The sequence below is a fragment of the Tympanuchus pallidicinctus genome, unplaced genomic scaffold (assembly GCF_026119805.1).
Source record: "Tympanuchus pallidicinctus isolate F22 unplaced genomic scaffold, pur_lepc_1.0 scaffold7, whole genome shotgun sequence".
Classification (NCBI taxonomy): Eukaryota; Metazoa; Chordata; class Aves; order Galliformes; family Phasianidae; genus Tympanuchus; species Tympanuchus pallidicinctus.
In genome coordinates this window covers 21,184,940-21,211,671 of record NW_026294791.1, presented here as the reverse complement: position 1 = coordinate 21,211,671, position 26,732 = coordinate 21,184,940, and the positions used below count along the sequence as shown (strand labels likewise).

The window sequence follows — 26,732 nt, the reverse complement described above, 5'->3', positions numbered from 1 at the left end:
GGACCCCCTCCAACAGCTCCTTGTACTGGGGGTTCCAGACCTGGACGCAGTACTTCAGATGGGGCCTCACAAGAGCAGAGTAGAGGTGGACATACACCTTCCTGTATTTGCTGGCCTCCCCTCTTCTGATGGAGCCCAGGATACCATTTGCTTTCCAAGCTAATTTCAGGTTTTGGTGAATTCCCCCAATCCTTGCAAAAAAAAACAAACAAAAAAACACAACCAAACAAACAAAAAAAAACAAACAAAAAAACCCAAAAGGCTGCACACTGAGACACTTCCACGCGAAACCTGCCGTTTCCTGGGAGAAATGACCAACCAACCACACACCAAAACAACAAACCAGCACGTGAGCCTCGCGCTTACCCTCCTCCCCCCCTCTCCCCGCAGGCGCCAACTGCGAGCTGGACGTGGACGAGTGCCAGTCGCTGCCGTGCCAGAACGGCGCCACCTGCCGCGACGCTCCGGCCGCCTTCTCCTGCTCCTGCCCGCCCGGTTTCCGCGGCGCCCTCTGCCAGACGGACGTGGACGAGTGCGCCAGCAGCCCCTGCCTGCACGGAGCGCGCTGCGCCGACCTGCCCGGGGGGTGCGCGTGGGGACGCGCGGAGAGCGGAGGGGGGAGCGGGGGGGGTCAGGGGAGGTGACCGCGCAGCCCTTTGCTCACTGTCCCCTCCCCTCGCTGGCAGGGCGGCAAGAAGTTAAAATGCTCTTGGCTCTGCGCGGCACTGCTCAGCCACAGCTAAGGCATCTGCGCGTTACCAACAGTGCTGCTGTCCTACAGCCGCAACACAGCGTCGTGCCAGGCACTATGAAGAAAAAAAACCAAAAAAAACCAAAACAATGATCTCCCAGCTGAAACCAGGACAAAACAGAATCTGCGAACAGCAGATAAGCAGACACATTGGAGAAGAGGCAAACTGATCAGAGTAGCCATAGCAATAGGCTCCATTAGCCCACCTGTCTGATACTTAACAGCCATGTAGAGCAACTGCTCCTGATGCAAAACTACCTGCAGTCAGTTCACAAAAGTGTAGTAAATGAAGAGAATTCAGGGCAAGGAAGCTGCTTCACCCAACGTGACCAGATGTTCACCCTGCACAGAAGTTCAGCACAGCCCAGGCAGCCAGAGCTCTGGTTTGCCTTTGTTCACTGGGATCAGCACATGATTTTTAAAGTTTGAAAATGTAATGATGAGGATGTGAATCAGAAAAATAACTTTCATATTGATACATTTTATATCTTAGATCCGAATGCTACTTGGACTGTGTCACCTCTAAATTTAAGCACAATCCCCACACAAGTGACACGCTGCCCTGCCATATGTTTTCGCCTACTTACACTTAAACAGGACACTGAAAAGTTTGTACATGACTGCCAGACCCAGGGGCCAGCAGATCCCAGGCACTTCATCAAATCCAGCATGCAGCTCCCTTGATGCATTTACTGCAGGTCTGAGATTTAGGTACTAAACGCAGAAATTACCAAAGAAGTATACTCTTGCCTGTTGCTCAGGAAGATTCCCCATGATTTCAGATGCACAATTTCTAGTATTTGTATATATTATCCAGTTTGTTCATGTCTAAACCCATAGCAACAGCGTTGCTATCAAAAAGAAGCTAACATTACTGTTACTATTGGAATTCCACCAGTAATTGACATTTCTGTATTGAAACCTAAGAAAAGCATGCAAGCTCTGGGCATGTTTGGGAACAGAGACTGGGCTCCTGCAGTGACTGCCTTTTCCTGTGTACAGGTACAGCTGCAACTGCACTGGCACCGGGTTCATGGGCCCGCACTGTGAGACCCATGTACCCCCGTGCTGGTCACAGCCGTGCTACAACAACGCCACATGTGAGGACAGTGCTGATGGAGTCATCTGTCACTGCTGGCCAGGTAAGCCCCAGGTTCTCCTGTAACACCCCCTTACCCCTCTCAGTTAGAAAAGTTCACCTTTTTTGCAGATATAAAGCGTGAAGCCACATGGCCATAAAAGCCATCCACGAGCTCAGTGCCCGCTAGGCTTTGTTCCTCACCGCGAGCCTGGGGGAGGTGCTTGCCCTGCCTAGAGCTGTGGTGCTGGAACAGGCTGCCCGGTGAGGTGGTGGGGTCATTGTCCCTGGAGGCGTTCAAGAACCGAGGAGAAGTGGCACTGAGGGACCTGACCGGTGGGTCTTTTCCTTCTCTGCTCGCCTTTGCAGGCTACACCGGCTCCCACTGCGAGACCGACATCAGCGAGTGCAGCAGCGCGCCGTGCACCTCGGGCCGTTGCCTGGAGCGCTCCTGGTCGGCCCGCTACGGCCACGAGCCCGAGCTGCCGCCGCCCTTCCGCCACGACCGCGCCGAGGGCTACGTGTGCGTCTGCCCGCCGGGCGTCCGCGGTGAGCACTGCGAGATGGGGAGCCGGGGCGGGAGGTGCGGGACGCGTGTCCGGGCGGCGCGGGGGTCCCTCTGGCGGCCGTTCCATGGGGCTGTGGGTCTGTTGTTGGTAACCACGTTTGGGTTAAAACACGAACTTCTGTTAGCGGCACAAGTTTGAAACTCAGTGTGCACGGTTGCTGTGTTGTACGCGTGAAAAAAAATAAAACAAAAAAACCCCACAGAAACAAGCAATAACCAGAGAATATTTACCGAGTGGTGGTGCCCGGGACCCAGTGTTCTCATCCCTGCACTCCTCCCAACACTCTACAGAGATACACTGGGACTGCAAGGAACATTTCTCCCTGGAAGCATAACACCCAGTTTCTTATAAACGCAGCCTGTTATGTGGTGATATGCTACAGCTGATATTAAAAATAAATGGTGCATACAGCCATGCTCCTAAGAAGAGAGACTCAATCCTACAAATGACGACTTGCTGAGGTCTGTGTCTAACACAGCTGTACTGTTCAGCACAGCCACTAACACGCTGGCTTTGAGTTGTGCAACTGGGCCTAAAGTCTGCTTCTACCTTTCCGTGCCCTTACTCTAAACAGAAAACATCTGTAGCTAAACTTATGGAACCAGGCTTCCCTTCCTCATTCACTGCCTGCGCAGTTCCCAACCCTCTGCGTCCCGCTGGCTCGCATCACTGATCGCTGCAGCTCAGCAGACACAGCAGCAGACGAAGAACACAACTCGCATTTGGAAATCCCAACGGCTTTCCCTCCGGAGAGGCAGCGGAGCTCTTGGCTCCGTTCCGCTCCCCCAAGCTGTCCTTCCCCGTCCCGTCACTGCGCGCTGCTGTTGCACCGCTGTTCTGCAGCGCAGCGCGGCGCTCCCAGCCGTGCCGGTTACAGCCGTTACCTCTCCGCGCTCCCCTTTGGAGGCTGCTTCGTGCTCTCTGCTTCCTTCCAGGGACGCCCAGCTGCCGGGCTTCTTTTGCTCCCTCTCCTGCTCTTTAACATTTCCCCTGCTCTGTGAGACAGCTGGGGAGGTGGGCCCTTCGTTAGACTTAGTCCTTTATCCACCCACGTCCCCATCTATTGCCCTCACCTGCATCGTTCTGGTCTGGTTAGGGTTCCACTGCTTTCAGTCATGCTAGGGACTCTCTCGCTCCCCAGGAGTCAATGGACCCACGTGCAGGCAGGCTCTGATCAGTCTGAAAGACAAAGAAGTGTCAGAATCTATTATCAGTCTTAAATCCATTTTGTCAATAGCTAACCTTCTAAATCAAGCTGCAAAGCTCTTTGGAGATAGCATTGCTCCAAGTCTTGAGGACTCTGACACTCCTGCTAATGCTTTGTGCAAATGATTTCACCTGAAGCCTTTGTGTAAGTTCAGTTATTGATATCCCTGTTGGATGCTCAGTGTACAATTAATTAGGAAAAACAAACAAATAAACACAAAACAACAACCCCAAAATAATTATTCTTAGCAAAGAGTGCACTCAGACAGCTAAGGTCAGGAGCAGCCTTTAATAGAGGTGGCTCTAAAAGCTGCTGGTGAAATGCCTTTCATCACCTGGCTGCAAACTGATGTCAGGACAAGGGTATTGTGCTAGTGGTCGGCTCACTCGCTGCCTGCAAGCATCTGTATGGGTTACATTTTAAACTGTTTTCTTCCTAACCTCTGTGAAGTATGAGGCACTCAGGTAACAGATATCTGTAGAGAAAACAGCAGTATTGCTCTAGTGGGTGGTGAGCATGCTTGGCACCCTGGGCTGTGCAGCTGAACATGACCTGGCTGCTGAAGCTGTGGCTTGAATTTGTGAGTATCCATGAAGTGGTCACATAGGTGGACTAGTCAGTCTTTGTATGTCCCTTCCAATTTAACTCTTCTATTTCTAAGCAAAGAGCCTGTAAGATGGAATGGAAACATTCACTTCTGATGCTGAAAAGTTCACTTTCTCCAATTATAGCCAAATTTGTGATAAATTAAGCACATTCTAATGGGAGTTAAGGAATACAAAGGACTGGAGTTGACTGCAGGAGTATGGCAGTAGTATGATTCTGGGTAGCAGATGAATCCCCTATCAGGATTACTGGGTTTATGGGTGCTATCTCGTGTATACGAACTAAGCCAACTGCCCTTCTGCAAGACAAAAAGTCAGATCCTCTCACCTGGGTATCAACACATCTCATCGATGCCAAAGTCTTGCATTTCTGCAGCCAAGGGCCAGTTCTTCTGGCCTCCGCATCTGAACATCCATATGTGTTTTAGGTGTAAAACTTCAGGTTCCTGCTGAAACAGACAAAGATTTTCTTTAATATATGGCACTCAATATTTTATTATGCTTCCTTCCTCAGTAAAGCATTAACAGAAGATTCTAAGCATACTACGCTGCTCTGAGTATTGTGAAGAAATAATAATCCATGTGGTCTGTGTCATGAGGGCCATATCCAGAAGTCGCTGAAATCAGTGGAAAGGTGTCATCACATCTGGGGATGTTTGTCGATTTTTGTAACGAGTATAAAATGGCACCGTTGTCTTATTGGATAAGATGGCACATTACTGTAAGTCAGTTGAAAAACTGGGCTGCAGTCTTCAGCCCCAAGGGCAGGAGATAATGGAGCCTATGTCAGGGACAAAGTATTGCCCCACCCAGCTGGGAGAGGGGAAGAAATACCGCCTGCTATTTCTTGTTGCAGATGGTGATTATTCAGCTGAACTGAAAAATAATCAGTAGACTACTGGAAGTCCTGAGAGGATCAAATCTGCCCCATTTGGTAACTCAAATAACTCATTTGCAACCAGACTTATTCATGCAATTTGATTCTAAGGAACAAAAATCCTGGTGTGGCAAATTTTTCCCAGCCTGTGATTTTTGGAGCCCATTAGATATTTGCCTTGTCCCACATCAAAGACAGAAAATTTGTGAGCAGGTTCTACGAAGGGTTAAAGTTCTCCAGCTCCCTTCTAAGTCAGAGAGTCTGGGGACGCTCGGATTTCAAGAGGTCTCAGTACTCTGCAATAGTAAGCCCAACATTTTTGATATTACCTTGGTCTGCTGGCCCCCTAGCACAGAAGCACTTTTAATAGACTGGGCTTTCATTTAAAAGTCTTGTGATTTGTTACTGCTGGCTACAGGCAGCAGTTATCCTGGAACTTCATCCTTTCATATTGTGCATACATTGTATTGCTCTGGCATCACACTTTTTAAAAAGAGTGTTATTTGAAAGGTCCAGCTTCTCACTTTCCTCATGAAAACATGTGGGAAAGGAGGAGAGCAGAGCTATGAATTTGGTAGTGATGCATTTCACCAGGTTGTAATAAACTTAACACCGTGTCAGAATTAAGGAGTCTTGAACCTGCAGGCTCTGTCAAATGTCACATTCCAGCACTGACTGGAACCCGAGGAGGGAGAGGAAGTAGCATGGGCTGCCAGGGGACGTGCCACCAGCAGGGATAGAGCTGCCTATGTGGCTGTGGGCTGCCAGGGGACGTGCCACTAGCAGGGATGGGGCTGTTCATGCAGCTGAAGTAGCAGTGTGAGGAGCAGAGCCACCAACCAGTCTGTAGGCAGAGTGCCTACTGCCTGCTGACATGCAGAAATGTGCTGGCTGACGAGGTTCTGATCACTTCTGGTGTGTTGTTATCCACTGTGGACCAGCTGTGCCAGCAGCACTGCTGCTCACTTTGGCATCGTGAGATCCTAAGTGGTTTTTTTTGGCCTTTTTATTTGTCGTGTTTTCTGTTTTTCCCTTGTAAATCTCCTTGGCCTTTTTCCCAGCATTTTGGACTGCTGCAAGAGAAAATGATACGATCAGACTGGAGTCATATGTGTGTTGAATTTCTGGCATAGATGTGGGGGAAAGAAACTGCCTCCTGGAGCCTGAAGATGAGGCAGATAAATAGCCAGCCAGTGCAGTGCAGCCAGAATACTGAACACTCAACTAACTAAAGAAAACCTCAACCTGGACAGATGGGACTGGTCTTAAAAATGGTTCATTTAAACTCTCAGTTTGCACAGCCAGGGTGTAAGAAGCACAGGCATACACAGAGCATTAGGCTTCCATTTCCCTGCACATCTTCAGATGTTGCTGCGGGCAGGGCACTCAGCAGGTAATAGGGCTGTCTGTGTCTCAGCCAGACATACTTCTCTAGCCTCCTTTCTATGTGTGACAGTATTACACAAAACATAAATGATGTGAGTCTTCCAAAAAGGAAATCAAGCAGATAAATAGCTGTGTTCTCATCTTGTCCCCAAACTCCAGTGTTTTTCTCTATTTCCTCATCTATCCTTCAGCTGTTCACACCACAGCAGTCAAGCCTTCCTCCATCACAGCAGGTTAATTAACTGTGTTTCATGGGCCATCATCACAGTTTAAAAGGTTATTTTCTCTTTATTCTGGAGACAGAAGACAAGACTATTCAAGGGGCATTCACCAGCTTTCTTTTTCTATGTCCAAGGAAAGGATCAGGAGAAAAAAGAAAATACAAAGAAAAAATGAGACTCTTTTTTCACTGCAAGGAGACAAAAGAAGAGAGAAGCTGGGCTGGCTTGAACTGGAAGGCTTTTTCTTCTCCCTTCCCAATCCTCCTTTGTGAAAATAATCTTTAGGATCCCTCCTAATGCAAAATTCTTCAAGGTCCTAGGGCAAAGGAGACGTCCTTCCTGATTACTGCAGTTCTTTGTCTCTGACGGGGCTTTTCCACTGATCAGGAAGGAAAGCTGTGGGCTGCACCTTCTCCCAGTCTTTTGTGGGCCAAAAATGGATAAAAGCAGTCACGCAAACCTGTTGGCACTACAGCAGGTTAGGTCAGATTCCTTCCTGTGCTGTGGTCAGTGCGCTTGGTCACATCAGCTTTGCTTTATGCCTTGTCAAACAAAGAAATGGTCCTGGAGACCGAGGTGGCACTTTTCTGATGTGTCTCAAAATGGCTTGGCAGTGGGGTTGGCAAAGCAGAAAGTCAGCTGGAAGTGCTGATGGAGATGATGGCTGTGCATGCAGGTTTACAGACAGCTGTGGTTGGGTGGGTCACAGCAGCACCCATTTCTTCCAGAGTGAGAAAGTCATGGTCAGCACATGGGTTCTGTGCACTGCATTCGTGATCTCATCCCCAGTACAAAGTCAGGAAGGTAGCATTCTGGAATTGTAGAGAGGCTGTAAAGGGAGTGCAAACGTACATATTTTTCACCCAGACACAATTCATTCACTCTAACTATACCATTAGATTGCTGTGAAGGGATCGCTGAAAAGTGAGACCTTTAGGGGGCTTGCTGGCATTGATCAGCTGTGCAGCAAAATGGGGAAATATACTGCCATTTTCTGAGCATGGGAAAGTAGTTCCTGTTTACCTAGACCTAACTGCAGTTCTGCCCCATCTCTGTTTTGGACTGTGAACTCCTTTCTACACTCCTGTGCTCAGAACCATAGGAAGGAGGGATTTTCCCTCTCTACTCCCCATCGACCCCTACAGCCCCAGCACTACAGGACCAGTGTAGCAACCCTGTATCAACACAGGATGCCCTCAGGGCCTGGCAGGCACTTGCTGCCTGTGAAAACCCAACAGGGAAAAAGACAATTAGCACTTTAAAGTACTTTTTCAATTTCTCCTAAGTCTCTGATCTTGAAAGAACATTTGGACAGGCTTTAATGATCCTGTCCTCTAATACTTTGTAACCTTTCTTCAATCTACAGCATCTTGGTAAGTAGCTGTTCTCATTTTCATCAGAATTGATCATTTGAGTTTCCCCTCTCCTCTACTTTTGTCACCGAGTTCTTCTGTCACCCCTTTTTTCCTGGTCTTTGGAACTGGTCAGGATATTCTCTTGAATCACAGTATGTATCCTTTAGCCCTGTCCTGTGCACAGCTCCAGGGAAAAATGCAGAGCTTTGTAAACAGTTGCAGAATCCAGGACACAGCGCATTCACAGCATCCTCACACCTTGTTTCACTATTCATCAAGCTGTTCTCTTTGCAATATGCACTATTCACTTCTCATGTGCTTAGCTTCCCGCCCCAACTCATTGCACATGTGATGTGATGAGCATCTCACTGGATAGCCCCCAGAAGGAAGTCTGAGGCTGCACTTTCAGATTGCACACAGCACCATACTGGCTGTAAGATGGAAGCATACCTCAAAACATCCACAGCATACTGGAAGTTTGGTTATTATTGGAGAAAGTTATGAATTTGCCTTTCTCCAACCAGTTTCCAATCCAGAACTCATGGGATATTCCTATCTGCAGCTAGTGCTGCCCTTAAGTCACTGCAAGAAATACCATTTAGGGCAAGCAAGCATAATTTCCACATGCTCCAACCATATATACCTAAGCAGCTAAGACTGACTTGTTTACTTGTGTATCAGTATCAGATCCAGCTACCATATTTGATGCTAAGTTGACAGTGAAATAGTTTCAGGTTCTAGATACACACTGTGAACTTACCATAGGCACCAGCTATGCAGAGGTCTCCTATTAATGAGAAAAAATGAAGCTTTGTTGAAAGCTTTAGCTTGTTCCTATTCTTCCTGCTGTAGGAAGGAACCTTTTTGCAGAAGAGTATTTCTACTGGCTGTGATCTATTAATGAATAATCATAGAATCGTAAAGGAAGGAAAGACCACTAAGATCATCAACTATCAATCCATCTCCACCATACCCACTATTCCATATCCCTCAGTGCCATATCCACCCTCTTCTTGAACACCTCCAGGGATGGTGACTCCACCACCTCCACGGGCAGACTGCCTGTGCCCAACCACTCTTTCAGAGAATACATTTTTCCTAATATCCAACCTGAACCTCCCAGAATGTTAAAGCTGAACTATCATCTTTAAGAAATGAGCTCTGGAACACTTCGTGGCAAAAATTTTCAGAACTAGCCCCAGATCTGACAATTTGTTTGCAACTCTGAGAGTTATTCTCAGCACCCTAATATAGTAATGCATATTTTTTCACGAGGAATGAAAACGACTCTCAGAAATAACTCTCCTTGTTGCAAGTTGCATTGGAAATGCAAAAAGATTTCTGCATTATTCAGAACTGGAAGAACACACAAATATCAAGGGTTTGTCTGTTAGTTAGAAATATAGAAAATGAAGTGCTAGAAAGCATCTATCTACCAATGTTATTTTCTGAACATGTATACAATTTTATACCTTAAAATTTCACAGCTGACCCTTCATTACTATGATCTATTTTCTCTGGTTATGCCGATATGTTAAACTGTATAATGTAGTTGGACATGATTGATAGAGCCTGGGAGCAGTTGATATTTTGAAATCTGGCACATCTCTCTGCGTTAAACATTGTTGCACATAAACACTTTTTAGCATGAAGAGCTTTCTTCCTCGAAGGGGAGGAGGAGGGGACGGATGGATTTTCAGCCATAAGCTCCCAGGTCTTGCAGAAAGCATCCTTAGATTTAAGGAATACTTGCAGAAAGTGCTCTTACTTTAAAAAGAAAAAAGAAAAAAAAATACATATATAGAAATATAGGTAAAGAGAAAAAGACAGTTGTGTATTATTTGGCAGCAGGGATAATGCTTTTCAAGCACTCATTATTTTTGTGGCACTTATTCCTAATGGGTCATTCTATTATAGGACTGCTAAAAATAGTCCAAATATTCAGTGAGAATTTTCCTTCTGGGGATTTGTGCCTACTTAGTTTCTTTCTGAATACTGAGAATAAACTCTTCCTAGCCTTTTTAATTGGTACATCTCTGATATTTATAGTCTCCTACAAGCCCGTTTAGCCACCTCTTGGGTGAGCTTATGAACTCGCTCAGTTCCATCTTTCCCTGCTGAAGTCCTTGAGTCTCTCCAGCCTTTTTGTTTCTTGCTTGCTTGGCCTGAGCATAACAGGCAATATCTTATGCAGCCTGGAACCAAACACAGTATTCCTTTTGCCATACCCTTTCTACTACTGAAAATGCAGTAATATTTCCCTGTTACAAACAGAAACTGCCATGTATCTCCTGCTCTGTGTGCTGATAGAATGTAGAATGTTCTACATGTCTTTCAATCACTGGCATTACAGTTAACCCTATATGCTTCCTCAAATGAGTTTTTTCTTGCATACACACATAGCTCCCCTGTGGATGTATGCAGAGTGGAGACAAACACAACCACTACTGAAAGCAGAGTTTCAAGTATGATCTGAGTTATAACTGCACACAAACTCTGTGAAACTAAAGGAACTGGGCAGACTAAGCTGATAGCAGAACTTTATGCATCCTCCTAAAAATTTGACTCTCCATCTCAGGAACTACTTTTAAGCACTGTATCCTATTGAGAGACATCAATTTGGTCAAATTACACTTAAATTACAAAGTCAAGCAGATGCACAACTTGTTCTTCAAACTGGAACAAGCTCTAAATCTGCATGTATAGTCCTCACTAACCTGGAGAAAGTGTTCAATGAGTAGATGGTACAGAGAAGATCTGTGTTAGGGGACTAATGTATTTTACTTCCTCAATATATTCTAATTAAAAGAACATTTAAGGTCAAATGTCAAGTGATAAACAAAATGAACCGATTTAGTAGTTCAACGTTTTACTCAATAGATGATTTTGAAAACAGCCTTAATTATTTCACCATTGTGAAACCCGTTAAAATCTAGTTTATTGGAAATACAGTAAATTATACAGCCAAACATTTAAAAGACATTACTTCTCTTTCCCCCACAACAGAGAAAATCAAGAGTGACATTAAAGAAGCTGAAGGAGTTCCTTTAGAAATAGCACATGGGCAAGTAATTTTGAATGATATGCTTGTACATGTAACAACATACGCATGTACACATGCATGTATGCACTCGTACACATATATATAATTCTGTAGAGGCATACATTACAGCTCTTCAGAGTACTTCATTGCTCTGCTTAGAGCAAGCCTTTCTTTGATCACTAATTTAAAAGGTCCACAACTTTCATCTTTTCTATTTTGAAGTGCACAGTTTTCTGGCTGGTTTGTTTTGCAGCAAGAATGAAAAATTTGTCTTTACTCCTTTCGTCAAGATTTGCAGCATGCATGTTTATTAACAAGCAGAGTTTATGTTGGTCTTCATTACTAATTAATTATTTTAACTGCATGTCTTCTGACAGTAGGAAATGTGTAATGTTTGCATGCCAAACCTGTATATATTTGATATGCCAGCAATATTGGCCCATATTCGGGAAAAAAATCAAGATGCTTGAGTAAATTTATTTCAGATTAAAGTATGCAGGCTGCCATTGTCTTGCTATGGCATTAAATTTAAATGGTGCAAAACCATCCATCACTTAATTCTCGTCAAGGTCACGGGTTTTATACAGTTTAGCTTTTCTCTTTACATGCTTGTTTTACATGCCTTTCAAACACCATTTCTTACATGTTAACATCTCCAAATAACTTGTAGCAGAGAGATGGTATTCCGGTCCACCCTCAGTAGAGAACGTTATTTGGTAAACTGTTCTATGTACTTCCCACAAAATGTGTAAGTTGCCCTTCTATGTGAAAGTATGCAGTTTATTTGAACTAGCATCAGGGTTTTAGTACCAGTGTTGCTCTCTGTACTCTGCCTGTACCTCTTAGCCTAAAAGAGACCATGAAATACTGCATATCTCTCAGAGCCTTCTCTGAGAGATGCTATTGCTCAAAGTATCTGTGATGAATCCCATCACACAAAGTCCACTCAGAACTGTAAGAGTTATGGAGAGAACAAGCACCTGGGTATTAAATACAGAAAAATAATTTGGTGATGAAGATCAGGGATACTCTTACTTAAAAATTGCCAGTGTCTTGGAGGATTGGCTTTCACACAAGAGTCACTACATCATTTTTCATCTCAAAGTTCTGGGTTTTGCTGATTGCAGTAGTGGTCCTGCTGATGGAGCAATTTAAGTGAAAGTAGGCAGAGGAATTCCTCTCCTGCTAAAGGTTAAACACTCACCATGAATTCTGCACCCTCCTTTGACAAAAAATACATTTTACCCCAGTGTTGTGCAAAATATTCTTGTTTTCTTCTTTATCCTTAAAACACCAGCAAAAGACTTATAAACCCTTACATAAGGTTCCCATAATTCCAGTGGCATAAATGAAATCAGTTTTTAAAGCATAAAAGGCACCTCATCTAGGCTCAGAAATGTCAGTAGTAATTACAAACTTTGTTTCCAAATATAATCAGTTCTTTATTTATGGTGTGAAACGTTTTCTACCCTTTTGAACTTTCACTATTCTAAGTGAAGCTATATTGTTGGCATGTTCCTTTAGAAGTAATTGCTTCTGGACTGAGAAATTGAATGTCAAGTTCCAACTTGACGTAAATTAAATAGGTTACATTAATAGTCTGGCCCATGGTAGAAGTGAGTGTTTTGGTTCTGGATTTGACTTCAGGACACGACCCCTTGATCACACAGGTCAGCACAGATGGGAAATATTGAACAGGTACCCTAGGTTGACATGGGAAAGAAAGTGTCTTGTACTGATGTATCACAAACTGTCTGATCCATTAAAAAGAAGCAGTGTCAGACTCCACAGAGAATAAAGCTTTTTTGTCATAGGTCATTACGCTCTTCAAAAAAAAAAAAAAAAAGAAAAAAAGAGTATTTGGAAGGAAAATCACAGTGATGGAAATCCTCAGGGCTGTCATGCACATACAATCTTCTAAACCATCTTGATTTAACACTGACAAGCCTACAAACAGGATGAAGGGATTAAAGAATCCAAACATTCTTATATTTTTACACTGCAGCTATGTCTCAGATTTCTCACCTGTACCTCTTACATACAACATACAGCATTTTACATTTAAAAGAAGGTTATCACTGTAGCTGGGTCTCACACTTACGTGATCTGGTCTTAAGTTGACTTCTATTGCAGGCAGCCATGCCAGCAAGATCAAGCATTCAATGGTTCTTCAACCATTCATGGATAAAAACCGTGAAGGTTAACAGAAGCTTTAATTTTTTTCTTTTCTTCATTTAATTTTGAAACTGGAAGACACCTCTTGAAATAATTTCATGCAACCCTTTTGCTCAAAGTAGGGTAAACTTAGGCACACTGTATCTTCACTGGGCTCTACTGTGAAGTCTTCTCCCTTGCTTTCAGGTATTTATATGCACTGAGAAGATGCCCCTGAGCCTTCTCCTCTCTATGATGAACAACCTCAGCTCTCTCAGCCTTTTCTCAGAGACATATTTTCCAAACCATTGAAGATTGTCATTATATTTTGCTGCACTTGCTCCAGTATTTCCACTTGTTTCTTTATCTGGGGAGCTTGATGCGATCTCAGTGTCGCCGAGCAGAGCCAAAGGGTCATCTCCATTACCTGCTGGCAACTCTTGTCCTAATTTTCTTGTTCTAATTAATGTCCTAACAGCCCAGGAGGCTGTTGGTCCTCTTTGCTGCAAGAGTACATTGTTGAATCCCATTCAACTTGTTAGCCAGCACTGCAGCCCCTCAGCCTATGCGTGGTTCAGTACATGAGGCTGCTCCTCAGCAAGTGCAGCGTGTTGTACTTCTCTTCCCTTCGTTGAACTTCTAGAGGTTCTGAAGGTTGACATTTCTTTGGTTTGAGGTTCTTCTGAACGGGAACACAACCGTTTGATGTATCCAACACCCTTCCCAATTTTATATATGTGTATGCACATGCATATGTATATATATGTATGTATGTATATATGTATACATACCCCAGTTTTAATCCATTTCCAACTAAAAACTCTCTAGTGCTTTTTCTTTTATCAGACTTGGGAGAATTATACTTTGCTGGCAATTAGTTATCACTGATGAGACCCAGGTCTACTGTCTTCTCAGGGAAATAAAAGCATGTTTGGACAATGAATAATAAAAATAAGCTGGTTAAGTGAACACCAAAATTAATTTTACACTATATACTACGTGAAAGCTCTTTTATACAAATTGTTCCCTGTAGCAATTAGCTCTTAATTATTCAGGGCTTGCCAGTGGGAGAAACAGAAGTGATAAAACCTAGTATTCTTATGTCTGCTCATTTGCACTGTTTCAGATAAACTCTGGCTAAAATAAGTCACAAACTGTTTCTGTTTAGGTACTCTGACCGATTTCTTCAGCTACATGAAGTTTAAAGAATATAAGCAAGCCTTTTACTGATTATCTGGGTGTCTATACCCTTATTTAGAAAAAAAATAAAAAGAATTTACTTGGAAAAGGACTTATGCTGATTTTTTGAAATACATGGATTAAGGAAAGCACACTTTCTCTGGCTGACACTGAACTCTGCACTTTCTATAAACAGTCTCATAAAAGAAAAGAAGCCTAGTACAGACAACTAATTTGTGCTGATAATTAACTGCTGGAAGTAGATTCGGTGGATCTGATTCTGATTGCTCTCCCACTGCTGTGATTCTTAGAGTCTGGCTGTTTTAAAAACACAACACTATTTCAGAGTATCATAATGATCAATGCTTTTATGGCTTTAGTCGCTGTAGTATGGGCACCATATTTTCTTTACAGAGAGGATTAAGAATCTGTTACTGGGCCTGTGTGTGAGGCCAGAACACTGTGTTCAGTCATTAGCTGTAGTAACAAATAGAGAAAATGAATTCAGTGTTTTCTTTCAAGTATATCTGCACAACAATAGGAAGACTAGCAATATCACATACCTCTAGCATGAACCGGGTCATCCTCAAAAATGATGGCCAAAAGTCCACAGCATGCTCATACAATTTTAGCTGACGTCCATCATGTTCCCAGTGGGATGGTTATGTGACCTGGTGAAAATGACTTGTTTAGGTGTCAGGCTCCCCAGGTTCAGGACGTATTAAAAATATATGAAATCTTAGATAAACAATTTATATATGTTGTTTAGGTGAGTTTTCACACTTCAAAAGAACTAACATTGAATGGAATAAGAGAAATGAAAAAGTCGAAGGAGTATGATCTCCTGCCATTTCCATCACTATTGAATTTGATGACAGATAACAATCTAAGGTCTTCTACATCTACTGCAAGCCACAGCTATTTACACAGGAAAGGAAATCCACTAGATAGAGTAATTGCCTTATAAAAAAATTGTAGAATTGGATAGTTTGAGGTAAAGTAATTGTTCTTCTGCGTTTAAAATGATAAGGATGTACAAATACATCCTATAGGAACAGAGAAACATAATTTTACAAACTATAAACAAAGATCATCTTTATACAATTTATACAGCTGTTCAGTCCACAGCTTAAAATGCACACAGTATGCACATGCTATGTATGTTCACACATACATAGTTCATATTTTTCTGTTCTCAGGTCTCCATCCCCAGTTAAGTTCTACAGGCCCAATTAAAACCATGATTTTCTAGCTTGCTGGCTTTTTCAGATTCTCTTAATATTGACTGACAATGAAGTTATGTAAATACAATCACTTTTGTGCATTGTGGAGACTTGTTTTAGCAATACGAAAAACCTTGCAGATGGCTGATTATTTTCAAAGCAGAGGCTGTGCCACACCAGGCAGCACAGTGGCTGTGCTTGCCCAGCTCAGTTAAAGCAAGATAGAAGCAGCCAACAAGAGACAAGGTAGAAAATCCCTCTTACGGGAGAACCAGTCACAATTTCTCAATGGAAGTGTTCATCAACTCTTTTAAAGCCCTTATGTGTTTGTAAAGGTGAAAATTCATTTGTTTTCCAATTCCAGAGTGAATCATATGCTCCAAACAGATTTTTAAGTCAATGAAACATGACCTTGTATGATCTAATTAAACAACTCAAAGGTATTGGTTGCTTTAAGATCCCTCTGGATACACTTCAGTTCAAATGCACACACATAATCTGAATGTACAAGCTCGTAAGACTACAAAAAATGCAAATCAGATAATTAATGATTTGAATTCAGAAATCTTACTGCAGCCTTCTGAAAGCATGAAAAATGCCTGAACAAAATACACAGAAAACAGTCTGGAAATACAACAAGAAATAATTTTCATTTCCAAATATTTAATACATAACCAGATATAAAATCATCAAATTCTATGAAACTCAGTAACCATTCCAGTTTATTTTCTGAATGATGTCCTGACCTTGAGTGGAAGCCTAGATTTCTAGCATTCTTGGCTCTCCAAAATCTTACTTACTAAGTGAGAAATTTGTTTCTTAGTATTATCCCCTATAATCTTTCTCCACTGAAATTTTTCTTCCTTCTTTTATTTGCCCTTCTTTTTTAATCTATCATCTTTCTCCACTGTTGCCTTTCACACCCTGTGCTGCCTGTCGCTGCTCTCCCATCAGCCCTTCCTAGCTCATGTCGATGAGCTGCATGCACGTTGTTAGTGCAGCCAGAAACCCTGCTCAGGAAGGATGCTGCCCGGGAAAACCAGGCTGCCACTGTTCCATTTTCATTCTTCCCTCCATCAGTCAACCACAACAGCAGCTGCTTCTTTTACTAATATATAAAGCTGACTAAAAATAGGGAAATTAAAGGAAAATGAGTGCCATGCAGGGACATATTTCTTCACCACGTTTCTCTTTACTCCAGATTCAGACCCTAATCCTACAATTGAATCCACATGGCCGGCTGTGTTAATCAAAATATGGGACGAAGGTGTAGGCTACAAGCAGCAGTTTTGCCATGCTGCCCTTCTAGGACATGGCCCCGTGCCATTCGCAGGCGATATTTTTCTGACCTCTGGCTGTGCTGCTCACACAGCCTTGTGTATGGAGCACTGCAAAGCAGGCACGTGGAAAAGGCTGCCTGATCTACTCAGAAACTAAAGCCAATGCTTAAATCAGTCGGCTGTTTCCAATATTTATAAAATAAAACAAACACACCAAATCTCACTAAACAACTAATCACCTTCATGGCGTTTTTTTTTTTTTTTTTTTTTTTTTTTTTTGAATGAAAACTGTTTTAGGTGTGACAAAACATGTGAAACAAGTGGAAAAACATTTCCAAGTACTTCTGCTCTCAAAAAAACTTTAATGATTGAAGAGATTAAGGGATTGGGCTTTTTAACTGCTTTAAAAAAGAAAGCATTTTTTACTGAAAATTCAAACTAGTCTATGAAGGTTCAGGCCAGCAAAATTTGAAAGGATTAAGTTACAGCATGCCATACTGAATGTGGCACATTATGAATTCCATATTCCTCAGCTAGAGTGACATATTTAATGATTAAGCCAAGTCATTGCACTCTATTTCTATTTTAATGTTTTTTTCCTAACCAGTATTAACTTCATATGTCCATTTCAAATGGCAAGAGGAAAAAAGAAGAATAGTGAATTTGTCTGCAATAAAGGAATAACTAGGAAGGTCTTACAACTTCACAAAAAATAGAGATCTGCGTGAAAGTTATCACAATATTAGGATGCTTATTATCCTCCTGTTGTAAAGTATCCAGTTTTCCAAATGCTCCAGCTCTGCCCTGTATTCTGCCTTTCATTTCAAATGAGTATTTCCTGCTAAGACAGTAACAGAAATTGCCATAGTAGGTCAAATTACTGGTCGCATTAAGTTCAGTATCCAACTGAAGAAAAATAGAAGAATACAATCCATTTAAATACCCCTCACTTTCTCTGCCATGATGTACATAAGAGAAAAACCTCCTTCCTGACCTGCATGACAACTGATTTATGCTCAGAAGCATGAATTTTAATTTGATGACATGGAGATGGTCAATTTATTGCCTTGTGCTTACTCACTGATGAACATGCATTTCCTCCTTCCAGCAAAGAGTAATTATCTCTTTGCAATTATCAGCATAGCTGTGGCAAAGTTAGAATTTCCATGATTGTCTGCTAAGACCTGGAGATCTGAGGATTATATGCACTGCTAGATCTTTTTGCTGGGTTCAGTGTTAATGAGCCCCCTCTAAAATAGTTGATCCTGCCTAAAGCAGGACTTTGTAACAAGCATTTCCAAAACTGTAAAATGTAGGTAGAAGAAGCATTATTGCAGACTCTTTGTCTTCATCTTCCAGAAAGCATATTCTAAAGGGTATGCTACTATTTAAGTTTCTCTAACATTTACTCCCGCTTTTATTTTACACCTAGATGTGTATACATACATCTGTATTTATAAAAAGTTGACACACCTACGGCTCAGTTGCTGGGATTTATTTTATTTAAGAAAATCACTGAGTTAAGGTAGATAAAGTTGGGAGGGAATAGATGTGCAGACATTGCTCAGCCTATCTATCTAGCATAAGACAAGCAGATGTGTCACACTGTGTGCTTTTGTTAACTAACCCATTTTTAAGGACCCAAACTGGATGCTATGGCCATGGCAGAATACCTTATGGCAGGGCTTTGCTACCTTACTAGCATTCGAAATATTTTCCTAAAGTCTGACTTGAATCCCCTTGATGCACTGTGACTTCCCACTTGTTTATTACGATCACAGACAATGTGTTCCTTTTTTATTTTTATCTCTTTTTTTTTTGTGCTAATAGACTGTAACCACACCCCCTTTCCTTCTCTTGTCTTGAATAGGATGATTTTTTCAGTCTCTACTCACAAGCCATATTTTCTAAAACTATGATTATTCTCATTGCTCTTCTGTGAACTCTTCCCAATTGATCCAAATCTTCCTTGCAGTGCAGTAGAGCTACCAGTGAACTTGATGTTCATGCTAAGCTATGACCAGGACTTTGTAAACAAGTGTGATTATTCCACCTCACTGGTGGCTATTCTGACCCAAGACTATTTGAATTGAATAAGTCCTTCCGCAGTCTAATCCAGAACTTTTCAGACCATCACTCCAATTTTAAATTCATCTACAAAGCTAATCCTTTTCTTTAAAATACTCACATTTTGTCTTTAACTCTACATTAACAGACAACTTAATAAGCAAACTTTCTGTTCCATCATCCACATCTTTTATGAAAATTACCAGAGCAGATGTAGGACAATCTCAAACAATACTCAGCAGAACAACAATTAATTTCTGATTGGAATTAAACACAATTTTTACGCCCAATTTATAGTGGCTATATATAGATCAATTTCCTTGTTTAGCATATGAAAATATCAAAGAAAATACTGTATTTATTACTCTTGTTAAAGACCTTGCAGCAATTAGAGTAAGTTACTCGACTCTACCATCTCCTATAACTCACTTTTTCATGACACTTGTTCAAAATAACCTGCTAATGGTTCTGACATGGCTTCAGGCAGTTTGCTAAATACCCTGGTATGAGACTTTTCATTCTTGGAGTGTCAGCAACTCAATGTTGTCACTGAGCTGTAGTAATATATGTCTACCCCAACCTGGTGACAAAGCATATGTTCATAATCTTACCTCAGAACATTTGTCAGTGTCATGTTGTAAAAGGAGGCTGAGAACTTCCAAATTTTTCTTGTTATTTCCAAAATAAAAAAGCATTATTAGTGCTACAGCTAGAGCTGCAGAGTCAGGAACACAGAGTCAGGAATCTCCTAATTAATGAAGAAATTAGTTGAGGGAGGGGAAGGAGTTGGTAAATACCTGTTTGCAAAAAAATAAACATTTTCCTGGGAGCTTTCACAACTTGATCAAACCTTTGTGAACAAAGATCTGGACCACAGAGATAATTTCTCACTCAGTGATAAAATTATTTTTATATTCTGGAGTAAATAAGTCAGAAAGAGACTTCAGGATTCATTGTTGAAGTTTTAAAATGGGAAACTATCAAAAAAACAGATCTGAATGCATAACTGGTCATATGTCAGTTGGATGGTATAAACAGCAACCTGGGAAAAAGCTATCTTGCTCTGGAAGTATCCCAGTAACTGCACAGGGTTACTGCTCTAGCAATATTTTATGCAATTCATAATATAAATAAAGTGATATGAAAAAGTCTGTTGTCACAGATATAAACACTTCAATCTACCAAGCTCTATAATTATTTTTCATTCATTAAATTAGGGCCAAATCAAAATGTCTTGCTCAAGAGCTGAAGAAGAGAAATATTTCAATAAATGGGTTTTTTTTCTGTCTTCAGCACATTCAAAAATCTGCAGACGCTAATTTCTAGTAAGTGGTACAATGAAAGTCAGTGGAACAAAAACACTTTACAAAACAAAGAAACCAGACAAACCGTAGGTCTTTTCTGTTTCCTTATGGACATAGACAGATTTCTGAATGACAGTGACTGCAAAAAGATTGGTCTGGTTTTATAAATCACCTGAAAACCAAAGCAAATATGATCCTTAAAAGGACAAGTCCTATCAAAGAGTGACAAATCAGTTTTGAATAGAACCTCAAAATGTGACTCTCATTGAAACACCACCAGAGTTCAGTGAGAGCATACTCAGACTGAACGTTCTGAAAAGGAATGTAAGTAGAATACATATCTATTGCGTAAGCACTTTAATGAGTCTTACTTTAAGCCTTGTTGATCTGGCTTGGGCAAAATACACCATCAGACTACATCAGCAGGTACAGAAGTGGAGCAAGCTAATCCTGGAACAGACGCCTTTATACCAAGCACTGCTTTGAATTTTGCAGAAACTTACTTTGTGGACTGCATAAATGCTAAACCAATTTTTTTTACTTCAGAAAAAGATGGTTGCAACTAGGATACAGGTTTACATCACTTTAATGACAATGTTTACAGGTAAATATTTTCTTTTTGTGTACTAGTATGTGCACTTAGGCTGTATAGAACACGTCACAGCTGTCTGTCCAGACTGCTTGCTTGTACTTGTGTGGTATTTATTAAGTGTCAAGGAACAGGAAAGAAATTTCTAACTAAAGGTGTGTATGAAAAGTGTAATTAGGATAACAGTTCTATATCGGTTTAGTAGAAATGAAAATTGGAGGTGTTTAGTAGAAAGCAGGCTTGAAAAATTGCTTTTGTCATTCTGCTTCGGTAAGAAAAGCTTTTCTGCTAAATTTGAGGCAGATAGTTTAAGAGATTAATAGGTAGAGAACAGCTACCCTGTAGTAGTAGTAGGTGAAACAAAGTGACAAAGCTATGAGTGCTGTTTTCCAACAGTCAAAGGGGCTGCTTCACCTCTGTTGTGAATGAAACTTCGTAGGAGGAAGAAATACTTATTACCTATAGAAATAGGATAAAAAATATTCTCAATATATTTTCCTATATTCACCTATATTTTCATATATAGGTGGGCATGTAACATATTTAGAAGAGAAAATGCTGAATGACTTCATTTTAAAAATACAAATACGTTTAGCTGAGCAAATGTATGCAACTCTGAAAAAACCAGTTCCTCACAGTTGCTTTTCAGAATTCATTTTTTTACATGCTATCTTCTCCTCCAACCTGAGCTATTTGAACTGCTTATACAGCTCTATAAATATTGGCTAATCCTTTTATCTAGAGTGCTTTTATCTTGAGTGACAGTGGTCTTTGCTTGCATAGCAGTTGGCAGATAACAAGCAGTATCAACCACCCAGCTTGTAAGAACGGCTGATTTATTTATTCCTGATAAGAAAAAATGTTTTGCTTACTTTTTGCTGACCTATATTTATGTTTCCGTTTCTGTTAATCCTTTTATGAAATATCAGCCATTTGAATCTGTGTTTATATGTATGTACAAACAGTATGTATATAGGTACCTCCAAAATCATTATTTCACAACATATTATAAATGTAATTACTTAAAAAACAAGCATTTGTATTCTGACACTGAAACACTTATGAAATTGCACGTAATGAAGTCATGCTGTGAAAGTCACTTTGCAGTTAGAAACTGATTTTTTCACATTCTGTGGGAAAATAACACACCAAAAATAGCGTGTCTCCATTTTAAAAACTGCTGCTATGTCTTTGTTAGACACCAATATTCGTGTTATAAAAGTGTTATCTAAATTTAAAGACAGAAAGGTATACGATTTCCAAACAAGTTTAGCACATTCATGAAAACTTCTCATTAATTTTACTTCTAGTTTGGTGAGGTAGAGAATGACACAGATGCTGAACTTTGCATTGGGCTTGGTCCATGCATGTTTCAGCTGCCTGTGGACAAGTCCCTCCTATAACGTGCAGCTCAGAGCACGGGCTGCAGGCAGAAGTGCTGCCTTGCTGGGGCTTGGAATACTGAACAAATGCATGCAGAGTGGAACATGCAGCAGTAGAGTTGCTGGGCAGGCACCACTGCATGCCATTCACTTGGTTGATCTTTTTAAATGGCTTATATTTTTTTGTCTATGAAAAGTTTAACAGTAGCCCCCGGTCCATAAATCCTTACATTCGCTCTGATCACTCTGAGGCTCAATAGAAAACCTAAGTACCAACATGATCCTAGTGCTTTTAGGAATTATTTTTTCTCTCTGACACAAAAACCCAATGAGACCCATATTTCTACAGCTGTCACAGTAAGACCGAGCAGTCTACAAGACCTGTGGACACATTGCTCTGGATGTCAAAGCAGGAGATGTACTAAAACATTGACTGAAACAGGAAACAGCTCACGGTGACTTCACTTTTCATATACCAGAGCAGTAAAAGCAGGACAAGTCGCTAACACAGAAATTGCCATAAACCGGGCAAAGCAGGCATTGTTCTGGCCCCCAGTCAGAACAGGTTTGAGAAGTGCACATCACTTTGGGAAAGTCAGTCCTGATGATTCATATTTCTGCCAGATGCCACTACACATTAAGGTATACAGACATCTCATGTTGGAATAAATATAAGCCTGGCTGGAAAGCAGAGAGACTGCTGCGGTATAACCCTGCTGTCAGACCAGGGAGGGCACGGTGGTGTTTGATACTCTGAGGCTTCAAGCGGAAACTGTGTGCTGTAATAAAAGAGAACGCTGTAATGAGGAAGATCTCTGCTAAGAGGGCCTTTTACATATGTGCTGTGACCACTTCACTTTGCCTAATCTTTAAAACAATCTCAGCCAACTCTGAGTTCCCTTCTGGCTCTCTCATAACTTACCTCTCTCTAAGATGGGTCTAGTTACAGCTGTGATTGAATAAAGTGGACAGGCAGGGAATTAGCCTTCGTAGATAAATTTATCTGCTTCTATCTGAATCTATTCGTTGTGGCTGAATGCTGCTCTGTAATTTTCCATGAAAAAATGACTGTATTTTGCTATAAAAATAAAAGCTCTGTGAATCTGTAAGTAAAATTAGGTGTGGTGCCTAGTACCTGGCTATGGCTCTGTGAGCCTCATCTTACCCACTGAGGTAACCTGCAGGCACCTCATATGGTGAGCGAGCAAGAAGATGCTGAAGGCAATTCTGCTGCAGGGACAGACATCATTGTGCTTATAAATTACTTTATGCTGTTGAGAATTTGCGGTTATCTTTCAAGCTACTATTTCATATTCTTATCTAGAACAGTGCAAATATTAAGGTTTGTACTTTGCATAAGTTTTCAAAAAAGCAGTTGGATATATTTTGAATGCTTTCAAGACAAGAAAGATGTTTTCTCCGATTCATTTCACACTTACTAGCACAACAACACATCATCAGTAGAGTAAAACTAACCTGTCTCACGATGGTCTAAACCCAGCTCACGTTCCCTATTAGTGGGTGAACAATCCAAGTGCTCCCGAGAAAAGTTACTATAGTTATCATTTTGTAGATGGTCAGTAGTCCAGATTAATAAGCTGATGAGCAAACAGATTTGTCTTCCTTTGTTCAGCCTGACCCAGTATACGTACTTGGGTCACAACCTATCAAATCTCAGTGAAGGTAAGATGAGGAGCTCTACTTTTATCCTGTATACCAATAACCAAGCACCATCTGAGAGAAGAGGAAGTAGGAGGCAGCATCACTCATGCTTTAATTGCCATCTCTGGGGTATTTGGAGAGATGATTTGTTCCTCTTTTCTTACTTTACAGTTTGAAAATAGTAGGGGTAAAGAATGTTCCACTGGAGATACACAATACCAGGAATATTTTTCTGGATCACATGGGTTCAGATCCCTCCAACTGCTTCTCTCACATCCTTCTTGTCTCAGTCTGAGATCATAACTGATGGGCCAGAAGTCACCTCTGCTTTTCTTTTTTTTTAGGAGATATGAGATCTATTGTTCATTTGCGAAAAACTACAGTATGCATCTACTCCTGAAATGTGACAACTGCACATTCATTGTGGATGTGGTGCATCTTAGCCAGATCTCTGATAGAATGCAGGGTCAAGCTCCAGCAGCTCCCTGCTCAATCTGTGAATTTCATTCTTAAGTTAAAGATGATTTAACAGAGCACACGTTCTTAAAAGCACCGTTCTGGGCTCTAGTTGCTCAATCCAGAATCTCCAATTCTTTGTTCTTTAGGTATTCACTGTGATGAAGACATCAATGAATGTCACATGAACCCTTGCCAAAATGGTGGCATCTGTGAGAACTTTCCTGGGAATTACACTTGCCATTGCCCACCTGCAGACAAAGAAGGGATTTTTTACGGCGGCTGGAACTGCACAGAAATCCTCCATGGCTGTACTGATCAACAATGCCAAAATAATGGAATATGTATCCCACATTTAAAAAATGGCCATCATGGATTCAGCTGCATATGCTCACCTGGATATACTGGAATACACTGTGAAACTGTAACTACATTTTCTTTTCAAGGAAATGGTTTCCTTTGGTTGAAGAATCCCACAGCCACTAAAGAGGAATTTTCCTATAATATAAACCTGAGGTTTCAGACTGTGCAACCGTCAGCCTTTCTATTTTATCGAGGAGAGAAAGACACATTTGTGAAGCTGGAGTTACTGAATGGCTACTTACATTTGTCCGTGCAAGTCAAAAACCAGCCACGGGCTCTTTTGCATATTTCACATAATGTCAGTGATGGAGAATGGCATTCTGTGGAGGTAACCTTGGCAAGAGCTGTTACTCTTAATTTACTTGACAGCTCTTGTGCAGAATCATGTGTCAATAAAACTTCTGCTATGATAGATAATGATCACGTGAGGCTTGCATTTCAGAGCACATTTTTGGGCAGCTTACCAGTGGGGAACATTAGCAGCAGCTCTCAGCTTAACATCAGTAATATACATTCTACACCTTCATTTGTAGGCTGTCTTCAGGATATTGAAATAGACTTGAATGTTATTACTCCAGAGAATGCATCACCTGAATCCTCTTTAAACGTCGAGACAGGATGCAGGAAGAAGGACTGGTGTGAAAACCACCCCTGCCAGAACAGGGGCCGCTGTTCCAACCTGTGGCTGAGTTACCACTGTGACTGCTACCGGCCGTACGCGGGGCCGAGCTGCAGAGCAGGTAAGAGCATGTGATGCCGTCAACGCTGTCAGGGGGTGTTGAAAACATAACCTGGCCTCGGGGGTGAGCCAGCATGACCCTAGGGATCTCTGGAACTTATTGCCCACCGGTAAGAAGGCACAAGGGGTTAGCAGTAGCACATGCTCATTATTTTCTAGTTATTTTCCAAGAAGGCTGCTTTTCAGCTTGACAAAAAGTCAGGCCAAACTGGGGGATTCTACTCATCCAGTTTTTAAATCTTCTTAGCGCTCTTAGCACTCCATAAACTCTGGAAAACTGCAGTTCACAGGAGGTTATGCACTCCGAGTAAAATTTAGAAAGCAACCGAGTCACTTGGAGTCGAAGTCTTATTTTCAAAGCATTCTTTCAGAATTTTATCCTCTCTAGGCTGACATAAAGAAACTCATTTAAGGCCATGAAAGGCCAGCAAAGCACTGCAAGTTAAAAAAAAAATACATACAGATTCCAATTTTACAAAATGAACAAGATTATCCTATTAACTTAATCTGATTAGCCTGAGGAGAATCCAGGTCCTCGGAGGCCGTTCCTTCTCAGCCAGGTCCTGCACAGCTCCGGGCAGTGACTAACGACGGGCAGTGACTAACGAGGGCTGTGCTACCAGAGAACTGCTGAGGGCCAGAGGGAGACGTGCCCATGTGTTAGCGAGCAGAAGAGCACATGTCAGAACACAGCCTCTTTGGCAGTGAAGCAGGGATTCAATAGCTGGCAGTGCCTGTAGCGCATTTCCTGCTACAAGTGATCGTTCTAAGCACGGGCTGAGACAAAGCGGGAGGACACCAGCAGGTCCCCTGCTATCCCACATCCATGCTGGAGCAGCAGCAAGTAGCCCTCTGGAGCTGAATAAAGCACATCTCAGGAGCACCAACAGTGCTGTGGTCAGATGAGAACAGACAGACTGTACTGGTGTGGGCTGGCACAGCCAAGACAGTCCACTGCCTTACCGCAGCTGAATGGCTGGGCCCAGGGGCTTGCCGGAGGCACTGCTGCAGAAAACTGTGGCTTGAAATGCACTTCAAAATGTTTAAAGACAGTTTCATTTTGTATGCTATACTTGATAGGTATCAATACTTTTCAATAGCGTTTTTTTCCCTTATTGCAAAATGACAAAGTCTGAGAGGTAATTGTAACAGACTTCTTTGAAGTCTAGCTGTAATTTATCCAAAGGTTTGGAAAGCAACTTTGGAGTATAGGACAACATCTGGTAAATATGTTGGCCTTCT

At 41.7% G+C, this 26,732-nt stretch overlaps 1 protein-coding gene across 1 annotated transcript in view; it reads left to right on the top strand.

Moving 5' to 3' along the window:
- CRB1 (crumbs cell polarity complex component 1) overlaps window positions 1-26,732 on the top strand; it is an 87,014-nt gene that overhangs the window by 31,749 nt on the left and 28,533 nt on the right. The window contains exons 3-6 of the mRNA XM_052666947.1: window positions 391-586; window positions 1,754-1,893; window positions 2,199-2,378; window positions 24,538-25,491. Coding sequence (XP_052522907.1) covers window positions 391-586; window positions 1,754-1,893; window positions 2,199-2,378; window positions 24,538-25,491 — 1,470 coding nt within the window. The remainder of the gene's footprint in view (window positions 1-390; window positions 587-1,753; window positions 1,894-2,198; window positions 2,379-24,537; window positions 25,492-26,732) is intronic.